Source organism: Ciconia boyciana, chromosome 3, assembly GCF_034638445.1.
Source record: "Ciconia boyciana chromosome 3, ASM3463844v1, whole genome shotgun sequence".
Classification (NCBI taxonomy): Eukaryota; Metazoa; Chordata; class Aves; order Ciconiiformes; family Ciconiidae; genus Ciconia; species Ciconia boyciana.
Window position 1 is genome coordinate 111,536,939 of NC_132936.1, and position 22,608 is coordinate 111,559,546.

Here is a 22,608-nt window from a genome sequence, read left to right on the forward strand (position 1 = left end):
TCTATACCCTCTATGTCTACTGAGATGCAATGAATAGTGTGATTTAACATTAAAATGTGATTTATTTTCACTGTCAATGCAAAGTCATTTAAGTTTGCTTCTGTACATATCCACTACATTCTAGGACTACAGACCAGTAAGCTGTGAATGATAGAAATTGTGCATAATAATAAAATGTCATCTCATATACATTTCTAGCAGAGAGTTGTTTTTGTGTTCCCTAAATATAAACTTTACTTAGAGAAATGTGTACTAGCCATGCATGTGACAGTAGCTCACCCTGCCATGAGAACTGCATTCCCAGCAGTCCTCGACATTACCTTTTTGTTTGTTCCTCTAGAAATAGAGGTAGAAAAGTTCTGCGCCCATAGGTCTGGGCCCTAGCCCTTCAGAGCTGCAGCTTTCCCCTGCTAGCTCCTGTTCCTTGTAGGGCAATATTGGAACTAAATGGTAAAGCCTCAGCCAGGCTGACTCAGAACAGGATAATCCTGCTAGAAGGGCAGTGCTACACATAAGGGTATGGCACCCCTCCCTCCTGGCTGCTTCCTTTACATCTGCTGAAAGAAGAAGACATGAGACATTTTGATTACCTCTACTCCCTGGGAGGACACAAAGGCCTTGAGAATAAAAGGAAAATAAAGGGGAGAGTTGGAGAGAAGGAATATATAGAAGAAATGGGGGGGGGAAACCGACCCTTGTTCATAATGGTACAAACCCTTGTGTTGATGGCATAAACAATAGAGATGCTTCCTTCAGGAGGCAGGTTTTTAACTACTTCTTGAGTTTCTTGCATGCTCTTTTTGACATACCTGCTGCTGTCCAGTATCTAAGACAGGACACTGAACTAGAAGGCCTGAACTGCATGTGGCATTTCTTTTGTCTTTTGTAGATACTGCTGCTGGGATGTGAAGAATTGTGTATTCAGAGATAGTTAAAATATTACAGTTTATGATTTCTTTTTCCCCATTCAGCTGACTTGTAGCTGCACTGATGCTACACTTCAGACCCATAAATGCACAGGAAATGCAGCTGTTGCCTCGTGATAGATGCTTTTAGATTTCAGCGCTCTCTTGCAGGCTCTGAGGTGTTCATGCTCCGTAAATGTGTCCGTTATGAACTGTGGGACCATCTGCAACTTCGGCAGCATAGTGATGCTTCAGAAAAGACTGGAAGCAGAGGTAGTGCGGCACAGGAATCCATGGGACACGACTGAATATGCACCATTCACTAAGTACCACGTGGTCTCTGGATGTTGCTTCTGAGAATAGGATCTGTTTTCACTAGTCACTATAAAATGAAGTGGCTAAAGAGTACCTAATTTTTAGCTAGTTTTAAAGATGGGCATCTTTTTCCTCTGTTGCATTGTTCTGCTTATGGTGTTAAAGACTCCCTCTACGTGGAGGTGAAGAGTCGGAGCTCTGAGCATCCTTATGACTGCCCATCTCCTCTCTCCCTGTCCCTTTTCAGACCGTGTTCCTCCGCGAATGGCTGCTGAGATGTGTGGGATAAAAGTACTAGAGCAGGAATTCTGCCCCTACCCCCTCTCAAGCTTTACCAATTCATACTTATGACATACCTTCTGTTAGCTTCACCTGCTTGTTTATTCCATTCTTGAACACTTCTTATACTTTGAAGTTTTGCAAGTTAATTTTTATGACAGCTTGCTGCAACCTCTGTGCAGTCCAAGTATGATATTGATTATATAGACTGTACATCTGAGATTGGAAGTATTTTTTAAACACTGGTCTCTTACTTCCCAAACTTTTAAGTAAGTTTTATGTGTTGGGCATTGGTGATATTTTTAATCCTCTTTTGCTTTTTCAGAAATCATGTATACTATCAGCAACTAAAATCTCAAAGGACTGTTTGCCATCTTTCCTCCTGAAGCTTTGCTGACAGTATACATAGCTGGCCGTTACTCCTGGTCAAAGCTGACCTGCATCAAAAGGGATGCTGAAAATGGCTTTGCTATGCCATCAAGCATCCCCTGGGTTTTCATTTAGTTGCATTTTCTAACCCAGCACCACCTTGATATGAAAGAACCTTAATGTGGGGTCCATTCAGTTCCTTCCTGAGCTATCAGATATAGAAGCGTTAGGGATTAGAGTAGGGTTTAGCTCTCGCTATCTCAACCCTTCCCATATTTGAGAAAATGGCTACTGAATTCATAACACTGCAGATCATCTGGCTCCCTCCAAACTACGCTGCAGATATTCCTTGGGAGTGCTTGCAGTGGTTTTCCTAGTCCAGAGCTATGGACTGTCTGTTTGGACTCCTGCAGTAGGACTGACTTCCATTTTCTTCTGTCTAAGCATAGAAGAATTGCCCTACATTTTGTTTCCAGTGTTCTTGAATGAACACTGTCTAAGACTTACCTGTCTTTGAATAAGACATTTACAACTAAAAATATCTGAGTCAGGAATTTTTATACTGGAAAAATATGTTTCTTATTAAAATGTAAGTTCAGTTAGCTAATTACTGTAGCCTATGACTTGGGCAGTAATCAGATCAGAATTTTTATTCTGAATAGTTTACTGTATTAATGCTTTTGATTGCCACTACTTACACGTTGCTGCAGATGTGATGGGAAGAGGTGTGTAATACCAGTTATGGCCATTGAAGATACTTCAGTAAATGGCTGTGTAAAACTTTACACCAGGAAGAAGGTAAGTTTACAAAAAATAATGAGCTAGAATAAAAAATGTAACTTCTATGAGAAGCTTTAGCATGAATTAAATCTTGAATAATGTGTTGCTTTTACTTATTTGCTCACTTTTGTGTGTAGAAAAATTTGATGTATATGAATTACTTGTTGTTTGTGGGTTGTTTTTTCTTGGTGTGTTTTTGTTTGTTTCTTTTAAACCAGCAATTATTTTCTAAATGGTAGATTTCACTTAACTTACAGCAGGTACCAGCAGGTACAAAAAGAAGAATGCTCACAGCTCTCATACTTCTTTGCTGTTACCTAAGCAGCGTTGTAAGGCAGGTACTACTATCAGTTGTCGCTGTTTCTAACTGATTTCTCTTGCTTGTACTGTCCTGATAATGTTATGTGGTAGGTGGACAGGAAGGGTGTGCTTGCAAGCTCTTGTCCTGTTGAAACATAATATAAGTAAATCAGTTATTGCCCACTCAAGACATTGTTTTGCCATGTCCTAAATTGTGTGCAGGACTCTTCCATGGGCCATCTGAAGAAGTAAGTCTCAAAAATCAGTTTTGAGATAGTTGACAGAGAAGCCTTAGGCTTTTTCACCAAGCCTTAGGTTTCAAGCCTTTCACCAAGCCTTAGGTTTTTTTTTTCCACCAGTGTCTTTAGTTTCTATTCTAGTTAAATATCCTCTAGTAGTCCCGTTTGCTTATCTGCTAAGCTCGGGAGCTGGTGTGTATGAAGAGGTGCATCATATGGAATTCTTACTCATTGCTAAGCTGTAGAGTCTTAACAGTCTCCTCTGTTCTTGATCTTGCTTCGTTCCCCGCGTGTGTGTGAACTGCTCGTGAGTACTGCTACGCTTGCAGACAGAGCTTTCATACTGACTGAAAACATGGCATTAAGCTGAAGGTAAGAGAGGGTCAAGAGATGTTATTTCTAATTAACACAACTGTAAGCTAATGATGAACCAGTCACTAGTACAAAGACTCAGTTTCATTAATGTGAAGCAAATTTAATTTGCAGTGCAGTGTTTTGGCAACAAGAGGTGTGCTTTGGAACACAGATTTTTACTCTGTTACTGTCACAGACTTGAAAGCAAAGGACTCAGTTGAGAAGGAAAATGTAAGAGGTTTAAAGTGATTGCAATAGTACCACTTTCTCATGTATCGGAGCGGGCACTTTTGGTGGCCATCAAGAACTGTTAGGCTGTGGCTGTTCTGGAGTAAGCACAGATCTTACACAGCTGCAGTGCTCCGCTGACTGCAGGGGAGGTGCGTATTATACTAGCTGAGGATCTGTCTTCAGATACCGTGAGTATCATCTACAGAATGTGATCTAAGATGCTAAAACTTTGACTACAAGCCCAAATAAAATGCATTTGCTTTACCTTCTGTGAACCATAAACTGCCACGTGTAGGTCTCATGCTACCATATTGTTTTGATGAAATGTAAGCACTCACCTGTTCCTCCCATCAGAGGCGATGTAACCAACCTAAGAAGAGTCTTCATCTGCAGGCCACAACTTTTGCATCTGTTTTTGCCCACAAGACTGTGAACTTTCCAATAACTAAGCCCCTCATTTTCAGAAGACCAGGCAGTGCAGAACATGGCCTCCTTAGGATGTGCCTGGGGTGGACTCCCCCAGGGATCCTGCCTCACATTTAATGCAAAATCTGCAGCTTGTCACCCAGTACAGATTGTTTGGCCCATACAAGGCAGGTAGGAGCTTACACATCTGAATCTCCAACCTCAATACAGTGTGGTGTTGGCTCACAGCAACTGAACTGCCTAAGGGTAACAGCTCATTTTCTGTGGACAGAGTAAATATGCTGCAATAAAAAAGGAACGCTCAATTCTTACTTAAATTAGGAATGCAGCCACAAATCTATATCTCCTTAGCATTAGGCAATGCATGGTGAAAGAAAAGATAGATTTTTATGGGAAAACACAGTCACTAAAAAGTAACTACTCTGCTTCATCAGCTGGGAATGGAGTTGGACTGTGAGTGCTGAGGAGTCCCCAGTGCATCCCGACTGCCAGTGGCTCTGGTGATGCTGGAGAGTGGGCAGATGAAAATAATTCATGAGACTGTCCCTGGAGAGAAAACAAGGCAGAACTTACTTGCTTGTTCAGGCAGCAGCAGTCCTGCTGCTGAGAGTGAGCCTCTACAGTTTGTGATTTGTGTGTGTGCACGTATGATATACAAAATACAGTCCTGTGTGAAGCAGGTAGGGTTTTACAGCTATTGCATCTCTTGTAATTTCCAGATCATACATGGTTGTGTATGGGTTAATTTTTTTTTTAAGTAAATTACCTACCAGCTCAGACCGAGATCTAATGTAAACTGTGAAACTGCTAGTAACAAAGGTTCAGCAGGTCAACTTTTCTCCTTGGTGACATCTCGACAACCTACCGCTTGAACGCTGTTCTTTAACTGGGTGTAGGTGGCTTTGTAATTGGAAGTTTCTGTTGATGAAATGAAGGGAGGCATCTAGTTTAGTGCCCCTTTCTTTAACCCAGCAATGCCAGTACAGCTGATAGGAATGGAAAAAGAAGGCATGAAAGGTAGCAGACAGGCCTCAAATACCCCAGGGAAGCAGATCTGGAGAAAAAGGAGCCAGACTGCAGTCACTGCAGTACCTGTTAACTTCAAAAGCACTTTGACTACTCCTGGGCTCCCCTGGTTCCCCCCAAAGAAGAGTTTTGCCTGATAGTCACCTTCCATGCCTATCGTTACAAAAGAAGGAAAGGGAAAATATCACTTTGAACGTCAGAACAGTTACCTAAGTTGCATAAGAATTATTGATTGGCATTTTTATTTATTGTGAATGTTCAAGATATTATAAAATAATCCCTAGTCACTAGAATAATTACAGCTGGCCTTGCAAAGTGCCACACCTGTTGGCGCTCCGGTTTAATTTTCGTTGCAAGACATCTTGTCTTGTACTGCAGGATACGGCTTCTCTAATGCCGACAAGAGCAGCAGCGCTTGCGAGGCTTTGCTGGGGCCTGGGGCTGAGCTGCCGTTCTTGGCATTGGAGGTATAAGCAGAGAAATAGTTCATCCTGTAAAGCTCTGCTCGGCTCTTACAGCAACCAAGCTTGCTCATCAGCAGAAAGAAATCCCTTCGAAATGCTTTGGTGAAAATTGCGTAGAGAAATGGGTTTGCACAGGAGTTGACAGGGTAAAACAAAACCAGCAAAATCTTGGAGTTTGTCACTGTGATGAGAGGTACTTTAAAGGCGGCGGATATGGCAAAAAAGGAGATGGGGGCCATGCAGGTAAAATCCGTGAAGATCAGTATCGCCATTCTCTTGGCGACCTTGGTATCTTTATTGGCAGCTACCAGCTCTGGATTCTGAACAGCTATGTAAATCTTAATGTAGCAAGCACAAATGACAATGAAGGCAACAACATTTAGCACCAAGATCAGCAGTATGTAGGCTTGGGAAAGACCCGTTTCAATATCCATGGGTAAACAAATGCTGACCTTCATGTAGCTGCTGACCCCTAGGAGAGGCAGCACCGCTATTAAAATGGAGAATATCCAGCCACCGAGCATGATCGGCACGGCATGCCTCAGTCGTAGCTTTCGATCCAGCTGCATGGCGTAGGTGATCGTATGCCACCTTTCTATGGTGATCACCGTTAGCGTGTACACTGAGAGCTCGCTTGCAAACACGGTGAAAAAGCCAGCGGTACTACAGCCGCTGCCTGTTTGCCAGTCTATTGCGTGGTTGTAGTACTGACCGCTTGTCTGGGCGTCAACAGAAGCAATGAGCAGCAGGTAAAGTCCCATGCAAAAATCAGCAAAGGAGAGGTTGCACATGAGGAAGCGAGGAACGGTGAGCTTGTAATGGCTAGTTATGAGAACGAGGAGTACAGTGAAATTGCCAGCAATGGCAAGGATGTTTATAAACCAGATTAGGACTCTGAGAAAGCTGTATCCCAGGATGTCTTCGCAGGGATTAAATGCATCTGGTTCCGGAGTGCACGTGAGTATTTTAGGCTGACAAAAGTCATACTCAAAGTCGAAGCCAGTCATTTCGCTGTCATCGAAAACGGCCGAGTAGCTGTATGGAGAAGTTTCTTCATCCTTTGCGAACAGGTACGTGTTCTTTTCTACTGACCGTGGCGATGTGTTGTAAGAGTCATCTCTGTAACTATTAAAAACAACCCCCCACAAATAGAAGTGAACTATTCGTTACATGCTGCTCGCACTGTTTTGTAAAATACAAAAGATAACAGTTGTTTTAAAACAGTTACTTCCTACGTGTGTTTCTACAGGGTGTTTACATATAATGAAGCCTTGTAAGGATGCCTTTTGTTTGGGTAGCAGCCTTGGAGAACAGCAGAAGTCATAGTCACATCCACAGGAATGCTTTTTTATACAACTTATTATCTTGATTGCTTTGTAGGTGAGCCATCTTTCTCATGCTGCCAGTGGATTGCAGTTCAAACTACAGTAAGACTCAAATTGACGGATTATAGGCTTGATGCATATAGGTTTATCAGACAGTTATAGAAGCCAAACTAAAATAACCTAAAGATTCTAACTGTGCACCCTTACCCCCTTAGGAAGTGCACTTACCGAACAAAGTCCTGAGACTACGTATGACTTGAAGTGCTGAGGAGTTTGATGTTCCCAGTATTATAAAGCAAGGAGTAAAGTGCGTGGTTAACTAGATAATGTTGATGGGTAGGAATATATTAAGTTTAGACTGGACTCAATGCCTAATTATAAATGTTTTTAGATGTTTAAAATAGATCTCTTTAATCTCTAGGTCATCAGTAGTGTGGGGATAAGCCTCCCAAAGAAGAAACATTTTAAAAGCAAACGCTGTCTCTTCTGATTCCTGCCAGAGCAGGTACCTATTGCACAACTATCCAGTCATCCCAACTGTGAGTGTTTGGTGGGCAAACAATCTGCAGTGTGAGACCTGGAAAGCATCTCTGTGGAGGACAACTCTTCCAAAACCTGGTAGCTTTGGGATAACTTAAATACATGCTTAAACTTCCACATCTACTGAAGCATGTACATTAAACTATTTTTCTGGAGCAGGGTCTTAACTAGCAAATGAAGCTGAGCTGCTTTTCAGCTATTCCTAGCTATTTCAGCTATTGGGCAAATAACTTCCCAGTCTTGTTATCCTAACTCTTCTCTCCTTACATCAAAAACTGCCTAATGTCTTGCTTTTACTTGCTGGGGTTAAACTGGAAGAGCAGGGAATATGTTTGACACTATTTATTAATTAAAAATGATTGTGATTTTCTGAGAGGCCATGTAAACATGCTGCCATGTGCAAGCTGGTTTTTTTTCTAGTAAGAGCTTGGGACTTTCAGCCTATTTCTGCCGTGGTTCCCAAACTTTACAACTTGCAGCCTTTCAGCACATGAATTATGACCTTACCTCCATTTGCTTAATACAACGTCTGCTCAGAGAATTGCTGGGATTGGGACTTACCAAAGCAAAAAGCTTCAGGAGCCAACAGACTGGGCAGACTATTTAATGCCCAGTAGGAGTGCAACAGATGCTAGTCCGAAGCAGGGGGATTACTCTGGCATAGGCACTGGTGATTTGTGTGATCATATTCCTCACTGGGGTGTCACTTCACTTGCCTTTATAATGTGATCTAATGCTCTGTGTTTACCTCCTTGCCTCACCTTGCTTCTCCCCAGAGCCACCCTTGATAGAGGCAATATATTCTTGGTCTTGTTGACTGCCTGGGCTTCGCCTTTTTGTAGTCCTGAAGTGCTTCAGTTTTGCAGTTAGGAGTTTGACTAAGCGAGGCACTCAAAGATGCTGCAGGCAGGCAGCAAATGCGAAGCGGTGACAAGAGAATCAAGGCAGCTGTTGTTTACGACAGGCCTAATAAAACCAAATGGCAAGTGTAGGAGGCCTCACCAACCAGCAAATGAGATAATGTCCAAGGAAGTCAGTATCCCAATGGATCAATCACGTTTTAGCTGTATTTAGCTTTTGGAATTTTGTGACCATAACCTTGTTTTTCTAGACTTTGCAATGCTCTGACCCCACCTCAGGGCTGAAGAGAAGACCCAAGGTCTCCCATTTAGCTGTAGAGGGATGGATAGTAGCAAATCCTTAAACTTTTCCATTAAATACTGGTTTAGAGCCTGTGTCATCCAGCATGGCCAACACAACAGTTTTGATGTTAGCCTTTCTCATTGTCCCACAGAACTGTGATGATACGGAAAGACACATTTAGAAGAGGCAAACCAATTGCATGGGGTCATCAAACTTCTAACTCAGGGACTCTGTTTCTACCATGGACAACTACTGACATACAGACTTCTAATTATCCTTTCTATAGGCAAAAAAATATTAACAGTAGCAGCTCGTCTTTGAATCACACAAACAACTGCAATTATCTCAGGGCATGACAAGTCTCCATGTAGGCCATTAACTTTCTTTAAATATTTAATCACTGTTTTGAAAGTCTTTCAAGAATTCAGAAGAGAAACTGGAGTGAGTAAAGCTCATGAAATTATGGGTTTTTTTCCTTTCCTTTTGAACATCAAAATTGCAAATCTTGGTTTAATGATAGTAAAATTACCACTGTGCAACTTGTAAGGGTGACTGCATCGGCAGCAAAAGACATGCTGTTCTAGAAAAAACACATGAACAGCAGGAGGGTGAGGTCCATATTTGCTACTTCCACCATCTGTATGCAGAGAGGTACTTACAATATTTCATTAGTTGGTTTCTTCATGGTGCTTTCACACTCTTTGGAGAAGCTGTCAAAAATGGAAAGCAAGGAATTTTGTCTGAAAGAAGGATGAAAAGAAAGTTGAGTTTCAGTCGGATTTTGGCCAAATTGTCATCTTCTCTGCAAGTCATCTTCACAGACACATAAGGTAAGCTAGAGTTGGCCTCACGGCAGTGTGAACATTCATGTAGACCTCTGGAAGCGGGGAGGAGAAGGCTTCAAATACTGCGACAGTAGGCAGTACCTCATGGGGGGTGTAAGGATGGTCTTTCAGCTCGGTTATTGTTTATGATGTATTTTTTGTAGTGAAATAACTTGAGCTGGAATTAAAAGGTATGTTTTGCCTTATGAAATATTGTATTGAAGTGGGCCAGATTCTCCACCAGTATGAATGGTAGCAGTTATGCTGGCTTTTAGAGAAGTGCATGTTAACAAATGCTGGGAAGTTGGCCTGATACTCTCTTTTGAAAACTGTTTGGGATCTAGAGGTAGACTTTACATGCTGGAAGTAAAGCAATTTGAAAAGTACAGGTTGAAAGACGACGTATTTGGCAAAATCTCTGGTTTTGAGGCTTTGAAAGTATGAGCCAGGTACTCTACCAGTGTGAATGGAAATGGCTTTGTCTGACCTCATTGCTGCGACAGTAGAAAGAGCTGGCAAAACCACTAAGCTCTTTTGTGTACTCTTAAGAGAATCAGACACCTGGAAGCTTATAGAAAGTTTTATGTATGATGAGAGAAATAAGATTTTAAGATACCAATCTAAGCCCCTATGTGATGCTTAGAAATAATGGGATGGCAACAGGAGTTGTTTTTTCTTGTAATTTTTTGAAGATCTGGTATAACCTGCTTTCCCCGCACCTTCAGGCCAGTGGAAGAAAGTCTTGGGAACTGAATGGTACCTTCCACCTCTCTTGCATGGCTCAGGGAATGAGCACACCACAATTGTACCCCAGAAATCTCAAGAATATTTGACTTCATTTCTTTATAAAATACTTCATTTCCCTAATGTTTGTGGTGCTGACTTAAGTGAACCTGCTTGCCCAGTCAGATGTATGTGACCTTGTCACCGTATCTCACTGATCAGGGAGTGCTGTCCATAGGTGCTGAGGAATGGGATACGGTGCAGGGGTAGTAAAAACTATGTGGAATTGACTGTATGTAGAGTACAGGGCAACAGAAGGGGGTAGAAGGAGACAGAAACAGGCTGCAGCTGCGTGACCATGAGAATACCTAACCACATGAAGACTCTTCCCTGTGTAACCTGGGAAGGTCTTGGGAGGTCTCAGTCTCTGTGGTCTTCTGCTGTCATCAGTAGATGACAAGGAAAACAGCCAGAGATCCGCCTCTCGTTCCTTTGTAGTAGCTGGTCACGTAGAAGGGAACAGCCTGTTGCTTGTACAGGTTTTTCCAGCGGCCAGGGCTGTGCAGATAGGTAACGCATCAGCGCTGCTCTGAACCCTGCTGATGTCCCAGTTAGGAGGGCAGCCTAAGCTTCCTGATCTGCAGGGTTTTTTTTCTCCCAGTTTACTAAGAAAACACTCGCTAAATATAAGAAAGTGACTTACTAAAGCACCCCTGTTTTTATACAGCATGATCATGTTGCAAAGTCAAGCACTTGAAAATTAGTATCAGAAATGGAGTTATCTTCATCAGAATGAATAAAGCTTTTTTTTTTTTGTACCAGAGTTGCTTCTGCATTTAATACACTCAGATACTTGATCTGGGACTGAATCAGAGTTTGGTAGCAATGGAAACCCTTGACTGTAGGATCTTTGCTCTGCTCTTGCAGAATTAGGAACCACTTAGTAAAATGAGGTAGGCAGAGAAAGCATAGCGTCACCTCTAATTTTACCTAAAGAATTGGATTCTACTCCTGCCTTTGCAATGCAGTCCTGATGTGATGGCATGCAAGCTGCACAGATCAGGCTTCCCACAAATGACTGCTCAGTATGTCTTTTCTGTAGCCTTCATTTGAGACAGATGAGAAGGGAGGTGTCCTCGTAGCTTCAGCTAAACTCATTTGGAGTTGCTTTGGCTGCCTAAAGCCAACTGAGGGTTGATTTCTTTGGGGGAAAAAAAAAAATGCTGAAAAATTAGCTCCAGTTGTCTCGGATAGACTGCCCTGAATTAGCAGATGCAAAGCTCTCTCTGTGCCACGGTTTCCAGTTGTGGAGAGGACAATACTGTCTATTGTTATCTGAAATGACTGGAAGGAAACTGAGTAACCTCTTTCTGTAGGCTTGTGTCAGGCCTAATTTCTGTGGGTAATTGAAAGCCTGCCTTTTCTACTAGGTCATCATATCACCTGCATTAAATAAGCTACATAGCTAAAGGCTACAGCGGGTTCTTTTTTTTTTTGGGGGGGGCAACATGCTATTGATAGAGATCTATCTTCCTTGTGCCAGTAGGCTTTTTAATTGAGATACCAAGAAAAATATAAGCTTTAAGCAAACTTAGAATAATGTTCCTGCTGGCAGATCCTGGGCACAGGATGGGATCCATTTCTGTTCTAAAATAAATTGAGGTAATTTTCCTGGCTTTAGCAGAGATCTGTTGTTTCGTGTGAGGCCTCGCTATGTACCACAGCTTCCTTGTAAGTGGAATAAGGATAATCAAACCTTGTGAGCTGAATAAAGCAGAATTGCCATTTCGGAGCTTCTGAAGAACTGCAATACAATAATGTGCCATTTGGACTTACTTTTCTGTCCTTAGATTTCGAAAAGCACAGCAGTGGCTGGGATACGTTAGAACAGCTTCCAGAAGACTGCTGAATTTATCCAGCGGTGGCAGTCTCTTTAACGAGTAAGATGACATTGCATTTAAGACTTGAATGGCCTCAAGCCCATAACTAGGCAGGGACTCCAGCGCTGTTGAAGAAATATCCCTGCAAAATAAAGAGAGCATTCTCTTTTTCTTTTCATACGTATAAAAATACCACCAAAGCATGACGGTAGGTAACGGTGACTTGTTTTTTCACAAAGGTCTAAATCTGCAAAGCCGCTTCAGCACCTGATACCCAGCTCAGAAACATGGTCTGTGAAATTACAGAGCAGCAGGGTAAAAGCATCCCCACAGCCCTGGAGCCCCAGCGAAGCAAGGAGCTAATTTTGTCCTGGGGACACTGAAACCCACCGTGCCAGGGGCTGTGCCCCGACTTCTCTGTTTGAAAGCCACCATGCACGGAGCGAGGGATGGCTCTTTAGGCCAGAGAAAGGGAGAGAAAGTGGGCGAATGTGACTCTCCAGCCAGCTAACAGGTAGGACACCCTCCTGGGCTTGGCTCTGAAGGGCTGTTCTAGGTGTTGTAATTAAATGGTTATTAATTAAAACACATAAAAGAATCCATCAGTTTAGCTTAGACTAACTTCAGAGGGGCTGTTTGTGTGAGGAAAGGCCATTGGCATGGCCAAGGATTTTCAGAGTCAGGCCATTAAACAGGGGACAAAAGGCTACAATTTTGAAAGTCATATTAGTAATGCTATGTACTGTAAAGCACCAATAAAAGGATCAAAACGGCACGTGCGGCACAGAGTGCTCTTTACAGAACTACGCATTGCGTGGACTTACAGCCAGTGCAGCCCTCCAGTAAGAACTTGATTAATAAAGCCTGAGGAGGCTAGTAATGTGTTCTATTCAGCACAGGCTTATAGCACGCTATCAACTAGTTCACTTTTATAACCAAATTCTAAAATAATATATTGTAAAAACATAGTCATCCTACCAAAAGGCAAGTTACTTGGCAATGTCAGAATATAAGGCACAGGGATAGGATCAGGAGGATCTGACACAAATAAAGCAAAGGCCGAAATATCTAAGGGGCGGAGGTCAAGGCCAATGCTACAACTGGCTGACGGGCATTTGTCATGGTGCAAACTGAGCCTTCCACCCTGTAATTTCATGGCATCTCGTTGACGTGTTTCCATTTTACAAGCAGAGGGTAAGAGATCAAGTCCCTTCCAGACTCAAGGCCCGTGTTGGCTGAGATGACGCAGCCGACGTAGCACAGCGCGGTTCCCGTGGGACGGCTATAAACCCAGGTAATGGAGCGGTGGATACTTACAGGACGTCTGGCCCTGTGGCCCCTCTCAGGGCATCGTTGTGTATCCACCTGAGGTTCTTATTGTCCTTCAGGATTCTGTGGAATCAAATGTTAACTCTTTACATCTCTACTTTAAAACAACCCTTTTTTGCTTTCTTCTTCCTGTCTATTTCCTCTCGATCGTCTCTCCCACCACAGCAGCTGCTGTTGCAATGTCTGGCCTGAAAGTGCTCATACTTCTCATGCGACCTTTCCCCCTGCTGATGCCATCAGACCATCATCATCTACACTTAATTCTGATAATTTCCATTTCTTCTAACTTAAACCAGGACCAGCCAGTCTGGTTCCTTCACTGCAGTAGCAGCGTACAAAAATGGAGCAGTTTTGCCCAAACCAAGAGGCTAGTTCCAGTGCGTGTGAGAGTGATTTAAAAACCGTTGACATTTCCAGATGTAAAATGTAGGTTCCTCAGTTTGGGCTATGGTTTCAAGCTTTCCACTGTTGCAGCTAAGTTTAAGAATTTATTAAATTTTATTAAAAATGATGAGCTTTTCTCACGAAAACTGCAGCGTTCTAAGGGATGGTGTTTCAGGAAAAGCAGCAAGTGCTGCAGGATTAACAACTGAGTTGCAATGACGCTGAAACATGCAGTTTTCTAATGGGTATCAGGAAACGCAAGACACAGCCAGTTAAGCTGAAGGAAGAGCCTTTGACTGTACGTGAACTATTATTTACTGTTTAAAAAAAACACTGAGGAGGGGAAACATACTCACAATTGATTCAGCTTTGTCCCATTGAAGGCATGGCTATGGATATCTTCAAATCCATTTTTATATAATTTGCTGGGGATTAAAAAGTGTAGGGGAGAAAGATTTAGAAAAGACAAGATTTTTATGTACTACAGGTTTAAAATCTTAATGCTGCATTCATTTTAATGATGAGAGGGTCCGGCTTATAAAGAACACAGGTAAAGAACATAAAGAACTATTGCATGACTTATGTTAACTCTAAAATTAAAGTAAAATTACAGCTTAAATTCCCTAAGCACCTTCCTGGTTAGCTGCTGAAGAGAACTTCTGCTTACGTACAGATTCTCCCTCCTCCAAGGGGCTCACCTGTGCCTACCTTGGGCTGAGATCCAGAAACAAGACATTATTCCAGGTAAGCTCCTGGCATGCAGACAACAACCTGGAGGCAGAAGACCTGGATTTTGTGGTGTCAGAATGTGTAAATGGAAGACTGCAAGGGCTAGAGAAGTGTCAGATGTAAAGCAACTCTGAAGCCCAGAGGGTGCTGCTAGACTGCAGATCCTCTGCAGACAGACAAATCTTCCAGCAGCCCAAGAGACAGCTTTGCAGGGAGGGAGGGGTGAGTCGTGCATCATCCAGCAGTCAGTGAGCTATCAGGTCCTCTCAAATCCTGCCAAGCTTGATTTGTGCCGTGGAAACCTCGCTGTCCCCTGCACTGCACAGGGACGCTTGGTGCCACCCTGGGTTCTTGATTCCCCAGCCTGAGGCCAGATACCTAAAGGCTGGGCTCTGCTGCACCTGCAGTCCAGCTCTTTTCCTTCATTAGGAAATCTAACCTATGGATCTGATTTCACTGAGAAAAATCCATTTGTGATATTAAGTTCATGTTTCCAATATAATTTCAATATAATAATTTGTATATAGTATTTTTTCTTTAATATTAAGCCCCAATAGAAAATTTGGTGCCGTTTATAAATTAAACAAAATGTCTGTTGTTGCTTTTCCACTTGTTTTTGGGAGAGCAGAAACTGGGGCTATGCAACCTGCTCCCAAGAAAAGCTGGAAGTGTGGGGAGCGCCTGGCTACAATTGATACAAGAAGGGGTCTATCTCAGCACAATGCTGAAATCAGCGATTTCCTTAAAAACCACCATGATATGTAGGATCGATTTCCCCATCTACATGAAACACGAACTGTTGGAAAGACTGAATTAGCTATTTGTAGTGCAAAACATTACTGCAGGCTGACTTTACACCTTGGTAGATTACTTGTGTTTCACCATGCTGCAGCAATTGGAATTACAGTTAACTGCATGGGGTGGAGTTAACGTGTAGCTCTACAATAAGGTAATTCTTTTATTCTTGTGGTGAGCTCCCTATCACAAAAGGATAAGAGAAAAATGATCATTGGCTGCTTCCTGACTGAGTTAGACTCCCTCTCATTTAATACACTTCGGGGTTACAGTAAAAATCGTAAGCACCTTTCTCCATCTCTTGTATGTTCATTTTCTTGCACCATTAACAGAATCATAACTTTGCTGAAGTTATTTTGAGAACTTGCTGGTAGGAAAGAGGCTCATAAGATGAAATGATGCCCTAATCTAAGCAATTGCTCCTCCTTAACGTCGCATAGGAGCAGTCTTCAGTCACATTTATGCTCACTGGTCTCTCAGAGGACCCTTCTATTGTGGGGTTGCTGAGGGTCGAAGAACAACAGATGCCGATCGCTACCACAACGGTGCACCGGCAGCAATATCACCCCAACTGAGACTCCCTGATTCCCCTCCATAAGCTGAGTCGTTGACTGGAGAGCCAAGGAGTGATCAGCAAGACTTGCTCACCCTTTAATAGTCCCATATGGCCTGTGCGAAAGTGTAATGGAGAGTGGAGACTAACAGCAGACTATTGTGGCCTGAACGAAGTCATGCCGCTGCTGAGTGCTGCCGTGCTGGACATGCTAGAACTTCCATATGGACTGGAGTCAAAGGCAGCCAAGCGGTATGCCACAACTGATATTGCTAATGTGCTTTGCTCAATCCCTTTGGTGGCACAGTGCAGGCCACAGTTTGCTTTCACTTGAAGGGCATCCAGTACACCTGGAATTGATTGCCCCAGGGGTGGAAACACCGCCCCACCATTGGCCATGGACTGATCCAGACGGCACTAGAACAGGGTGAGGCTCCAGGATACGTGCAATACATTGATGACATCATCATGTGAGGCAACACAGCAGAAGAGGTTTTTGAGAAAGGGAAGAAAATAGTCCAAATCCTTCTGAAGGCTGGTTTTGCCATAAAACAAAGTAAGGTCAAGGGACCCACACAGGAGATCCAGTTTATAGGAATAAAATGGCAAGATGGATGTTGTCAGATCCTAACGGATGTGATAACAAAATAACAGCCGTGTCCCCACCAACTAGCGAAAAGGAAACACAAGCTTTCTTAGGCATTGTGGGTTTTTGGAGAATGCATATTCCAAATTACGGTCTGATCGTAAGTCCTCTCTATCAAGTGACCTGGAAGAAGAACAATTTCAAATGGGGCCCTGAGCAACGACAAGCCTTTGAACAAATTAAATGGGAGATAGTTCATGCAGTAGCCCTTGGGCCAGTCCGGGCAGGATAAAATGTAAAAAACGTGCTTTCAACCACAGCCGGGGAGAACGGTCCTACCTGGAGCCTCTGGCAGAAAGCACCAGGGGAGACTTGAGGTCGACCCTTAGGGTTTTGGAGTCGGGGATACAGAGGATCCGAGGCCCGCTATACTCCAACTGAGAAAGAGATATTAGCAGCATATGAAGGGGTTCGAGCTGCTTCAGAAGTGGTTGGTACTGAAGCACAACTCCTCTTGGCACCCCGACTGCCGGTGCTGGGCTGGATGTTCAAAGGGAGGGTCCCCTCTACACATCATGCAACTGATGCTCCGTGGAGTAAGTGGGTCGCACTGATCACACAACGGGCTCGGATAGGAAACCCCAATCACCCAGGAATCTTGGAAGTGATGATGGACTGGCCAGAAAGCAAAGACTTTGGGATATCACCAGAGGAGGAGGTGACGCGTGCTGAGGAGGCCCCACTGTATAACAAACTACCAGAAAATGAGAAGCAATATGCCCTGTTCACTGATGGGTCCTGTCGTCTGGTGGGAAAGCTGCTGTATGGAGTCCTATACGACAAGTTGCAGAAACCACTGAAGAAGACAGTGAATCGAGTCAGTTTGCAGAGATGAAAGCAATCCAACGGGCTTTAGATATTGCTGAATGAGAGAAGTGGCCAGTGCTCTATCTCTATACTGACTCATGGATGGTGGCAAATGCCCTGTGGGGGTGGTTCCAGCAATGGAAGCAGAGCAACTGGCAGCGCAGAGGCAAACCCAGCTGGGCTGCTGCACTGTGGCAAGATATTGCTGCCTGGGTAGGGAACCTGGCTGTAAAAGTACGTCACGTAGATGCTCACGTACCCAAGAGTCGGGCCACTGAGGAACATCAAAACAACAGCAGGTGGATCAGGCTGCTAAGACTGAAGTGGCTCAGGTGGATCTGGACTGGCAACATAAGGGTGAATTATTTATAGCTCGGTGGGCCCATGACACCTCAGGCCATCAAGGAAGAGATGCAACATATAGATGGGCTTGTGATCAAGGGGTGGACTTGACCATGGACATTACTGCACAGGTTGCAATATGTATGTGCTGCAATCAAACAAGCCAAGCGGTTAAAGCCTCTCTGGTATGGAGGGCAATGGCTGAAATATAAATATGGGGAGGCTTGGCAGATCGATCATACCACACTCCCACAAACCCGCCAAGGCAAGCACCATGTGCTTACAATGGTGGAAGCAACCACCGGATGGCTGGAAACATATCCTATGCCCCAAGCCACCACCTGGAACATGATCCTGGGCCTTGAAAAGCAAGTCTTACGGCAATATGGCACCCCAGAAAGAATTGAGTCAGACAATGGGACTCATTTCCGAAACAACCTCATAGACACCTGGGCCAAAGAGCACGGCATGGAGTGGGTATATCACATCCCCTATCATGCACCAGCCTCCGGGAAAAGCAAATGATACAATGGGCTGTTAAAGACTACACTGCGAGCAATGGGTGGTGGGACATGCAAACATTGGGATACACATTTAGGAAAAGCCACCTGGGTAGTCAACACTAGGGGATCTGTCAATCGAGCTGGCCCTGCCCAGTCAAAACTTTTATGTACTGTAGAAGGGGATAAAGTCCCTGCAGTGCACATAAAAAATATGCTGGGGAAGATAGTCTGGGTTATTTCTGCCTCAGGCAAAGGAAAACCCATTCATGGGATTGCTTTTGCTCAAGAACCTGGGTGCGCTTGGTGCGTGATGCAGGAGGATGGGGAAGTCCACTGTGTACCTCAAGGGGATTTGATTTTGGGTGAGAATAGCCAATGAACTGAATGATATGATGTTAATTGCTATATAATACTGTATGTCGTCACTTCTATGGTGGCTATATGCCATATCAATGGTATTACAGTAAGAATCACCCAGATTAATGAAGAATGAACTTTGATGAAACCGAGCAAAGTGCAGCAGTGATGGAACCAGAACTGGCTTCAGCACGCAACAATCCAACACCCCACACCATCTCTACTGCCCTGAAGGACTGTTAAGACAGATGAAGCCCAAAGTCACGGACTAAATGAACTCAGCGGAAATTGTATAGGGATGGCCCATAGACCAAGGGAATGATATCTGTGTGTATGTACCAAAAGACAGGGAAAGTGGTGGTGATTAATTGGAATGTATTAGAAAGGGTAGAACCTGGGCATGACATAGATGGTGGAAGGATTCTATTCTATGACATGACATAGAATAAGGGGTGGATACTGTCTTGGTTTCAGCTGGGATGGAGTTAATTTTTTTGTTTTCCTAGTAGCTGGTAAAGTGCTCTGTTTTGGATTTAGTATGAGAACAATGTTGATAACACACTGATGTTTTAGTTATTGCTAAGGAGTGCTTACATTAGTCAAGGACTTTTCAGCTTCCCATGCCCTGCCAGTGAGAAGCTGGGAGGGGGCACAGCCAGGACAGCTGACCCCAGCTGGCCAGAGGGCCGTTCCATACCATATGGCATCATGCTCAGTATATACTGGGGGGCAGTGACCACTGCTCGGGAACTGGCTGGGCATCGGTCAGTAGGTGGTGAGCAACTGCGTTGTGCATCACTTATTTTGTATATTCTTTTATCATTATTATCTTCCCTTCCTTTTCTGTCGTATTAAACTGTCTTTATGTCAACCCATGAATTTTACATTTTTTTTCCCCAATTCTCTCCCCCATCCTACTGGGGGGTGGGGGTAGGTGAGCGAACGGCTGTGTGGTGTTTAGTTGCCTGCTGGGTTAAACCACAACAGTCAATGCATAAAAATCTGTGTCGAAATTACTGTCATGCCAGCACATCAGCCTGACGAAGGCCCCATCCAGTCAACTGCAGTACTTGCTCGTGTGCACAGCTCATTTGTGGGTGCAAATATGCATGGATTTTTGTGCGGGGGTTTTGGTACACACTTGTCTCAAGACAAGGCTCCCCATCTGGATGTGTACTGCCTTTTAAATATCAGTCTGGTCCACAAAGGCTGGCTTTACTGGCATCCAGATCGGTGTCTGTGGCTACAGCACAAAGTAGGTGGCCTGCTGCTGCCCTCTGTGGCTCAGCTGGTCCTTCCTCGGGAGACCTCAATTTCAGCCACATCCTGCAGAAAGGCTCAGTCTGTGAGTTTCCCTATTTCAGCACTTCTTTTTGGAAGTTTTTGTGAGGACAAGGGTGCTGCAAAATCCATACACGGTTCTTGCTGTGCTGGCAGATGACACCTCACCTTGGCCTTCTGCTGCTTTTTGTGTTCCTCGGGTGGGGCATCTCACTTAGCATCAAGCCCACCCATCTCACAGGTGGCTGTAGCAATGAATCCAGTTTGTTAAAGGGCAAGTCTTGGTGTGGAGACTTGTGGGAATCAGTGTAAGCTGAGTCAAGAGAAATCAGGGTAAGAACAAGCCTTGGTACTTTGTACCAATTTGTTCTCTCCCTTCCTCCTCTCCAGAGGGACCCTGTGCAGTGTTTGATCAGTAGCATCAGCGTGGTCAGTCCCTGAAAGCACTAGTTCAAGAAACCTCATCCCTGAGGGAAAGAGAGACTCTGGCCTCCAGCACAGCTTTTGGACTTTATGTCCTGTTGATGGTATTTTTAAAAACAACGTTGCATGGAAGATGAGGATTTGGATTCCTCCTCCTATTTTCTTTCCTAAGTGAAGTTAGCTTTTGGATAAAACCCTGCTCTTCAGCTTGAAGAACACTCTTCTATTTCCTAAGCATTTCAAATTTAACTCACAATACAGACATATATTGTAAGGGGCTTAATTGCAAGATTTTTACAAAGTCAACCTGCTTTCCTCAAGCAGAAGGAACTGGAACTAGGATTATTTTACTCACAGTGTCAGTGATTCATTGTTCATTCCCTGGAAAGCATTTTGTGGTATAGTTGTCATACGCAAGTTATCACAGAGCTCCCTTTGGGACAAAAAAAAAAAAAAAGGTATTTTTGTCAGTGATCCAGGAACAAGATGGAAAAGACTCACAGCTGGGTTAGGTTGGGTCTCTACTCACAAAATAAAATGAGCTTCTAATGAGAAGATCTGTGTCAGATCTGGAAATTGTCTTATTCCAGTGTTACAAATGCTCCTAGAGAAAAGCACAATTCCTATTTACAGGAGAAAAGATTACCAGAGTGGATGCAACAAGAAGCCAACTCGGTAGGTACGAATTTAACAATGTATTAAAAGGTGAGTGACAAATATAATATTTTTTAATTAGGCTCCAATTGTGTTTGTAAGACCTGTAAAAATTGTTTTGTAGCATCATCAAGCAGTGTCCTGGAGAAGCAGCATATGTTCTCTCTACATTAAGCACAAGGAAGAGATTTTAGTTACCCCTTTTGTATAGTACCTTGTCTATCTGAAAGCTTTATTCTAGAAAAAAGCACTTAGCAGAACTAATTTGCAGACTTTACTACTGTTTTGTCCATTACTGCCCTGCCCTGGGTTACTTTATTTTCTTGCCTATTGAAAGACCTCACTATTGGTTAACTGCACATTAAAGCTATTGTAAATGATGTATGTACTTTTAGTTTACTGTAATGCATGAAAAACTTTTTTCCTTATACTCCTTTCTGTAATTTGTCCACTCTTTCGAGGAAAAAAAAATAAAGGGCAAACAGAAAAGAAACAGAACTTTCTTACAAGTATTTTAGCCTTGGAAGGTTTCTGAACGCTCCGTCCTCAATGTGCAACAGATTTTTCGTGTTCAGGATTAATCTGTAATGAGGGAAAAAAATAGTATTATAATTGTTATACATTTGTGAGGGTCCTGAATTTTGCTAGTGATTGATTGGCCTGGTCAGAAAAGAGTGAAGTGCAGAATATGGCAGAAGGCTCTCCTGCTGTGAACAAATTTTCTAAAAATATACCACGGGCGCATTTCAAAGGACTATTGGTAATAAAAATGGCCTGTAACTGTTAGGTAGCCGACAAAAGATAACAGCTCCTGGATTCTCATGGTTCACTGAGCTGAGATACCTGGTCTGGATATCCTGGTCACTGGTGGGAGTCAGGATTTTACTGTCGTCTGATAGTTCTTTGGGATGTGCGTTCTGGGCTCGTGCTAAGCCTAACGCGCTGAGTTTCTGCTTTACCACAGGGGCTCCGAGGCACGAGCATGGTACCATCACCATGACTGTGCCTCCAACAGGTGGTCTTGGAGGTGGGGCTGAGGAAGGAGCCTGAGCTCTGCGCATGTGTGTGCATGCCTGCTCCTTGCCCCGCAATCAGATCCCTTTGCATCATCCCTTGTTTCCATCATATTACTGATGCTCTGCCTAGCCAGGAAAGGCAGTTCCGCAGATGGTTTAACCTCTTAGAGCACCATGGTCTTTATTAGAGCAGTGGCGAGCAGCACCAGAATGCCTGCTTAGATCTGTAGAAACTGGGAGATGGAGATAAGCGTGTGAGAAATACTGTTTGCTAGTGGTCGCTCAAAAAATGGGACAGACCCTCTGCAGGAGTACTTTCTGCAGCTATACTATCTGCTAAGCCTGTATGTTTGCATAAAAGCCCAATAGCTCTAGCCCAGCTCCCTCCCTATGCATGACTTACAAAATTCAAAGCTTTTAGCATATGAAATTGCAACAAGAGTTCAAATCCAAGTACATCGAACCCAGCTACCTTGATCATCCATTGAAAATGGCTGTGAGTGCAGCTTGGGACATCATGCAATGTGAGGCATGTGGAGCATTCGAGATGTAAACAGGTTTCCTTGCTAGTCTCATGTAGCTCTTTAATGGTCTTGCTTAGCTTTTTGGTTTCGGCAAATGGCGGGCAAATGACAACCTATCCATAAGCAAATCCTTTATTCCTTC

The 22,608-nt window shown here is 43.5% G+C and overlaps 1 protein-coding gene across 1 annotated transcript in view; it reads right to left on the reverse strand.

Moving 5' to 3' along the window:
• Nucleotides 1-5,564: 5,564 nt before the first annotated feature.
• LHCGR (luteinizing hormone/choriogonadotropin receptor) overlaps nucleotides 5,565-22,608 on the reverse strand; it is a 28,518-nt gene continuing 11,474 nt past the window's right edge. Inside the window, exons 4-11 of the mRNA XM_072858456.1 lie at nucleotides 21,434-21,508; nucleotides 20,802-20,876; nucleotides 20,628-20,705; nucleotides 14,193-14,261; nucleotides 13,441-13,515; nucleotides 12,080-12,265; nucleotides 9,356-9,436; nucleotides 5,565-6,813 (exon numbers count right to left, since the gene is read on the reverse strand). Of these exons, the coding sequence (XP_072714557.1) occupies nucleotides 5,565-6,813; nucleotides 9,356-9,436; nucleotides 12,080-12,265; nucleotides 13,441-13,515; nucleotides 14,193-14,261; nucleotides 20,628-20,705; nucleotides 20,802-20,876; nucleotides 21,434-21,508 (1,888 nt within the window). The remainder of the gene's footprint in view (nucleotides 6,814-9,355; nucleotides 9,437-12,079; nucleotides 12,266-13,440; nucleotides 13,516-14,192; nucleotides 14,262-20,627; nucleotides 20,706-20,801; nucleotides 20,877-21,433; nucleotides 21,509-22,608) is intronic.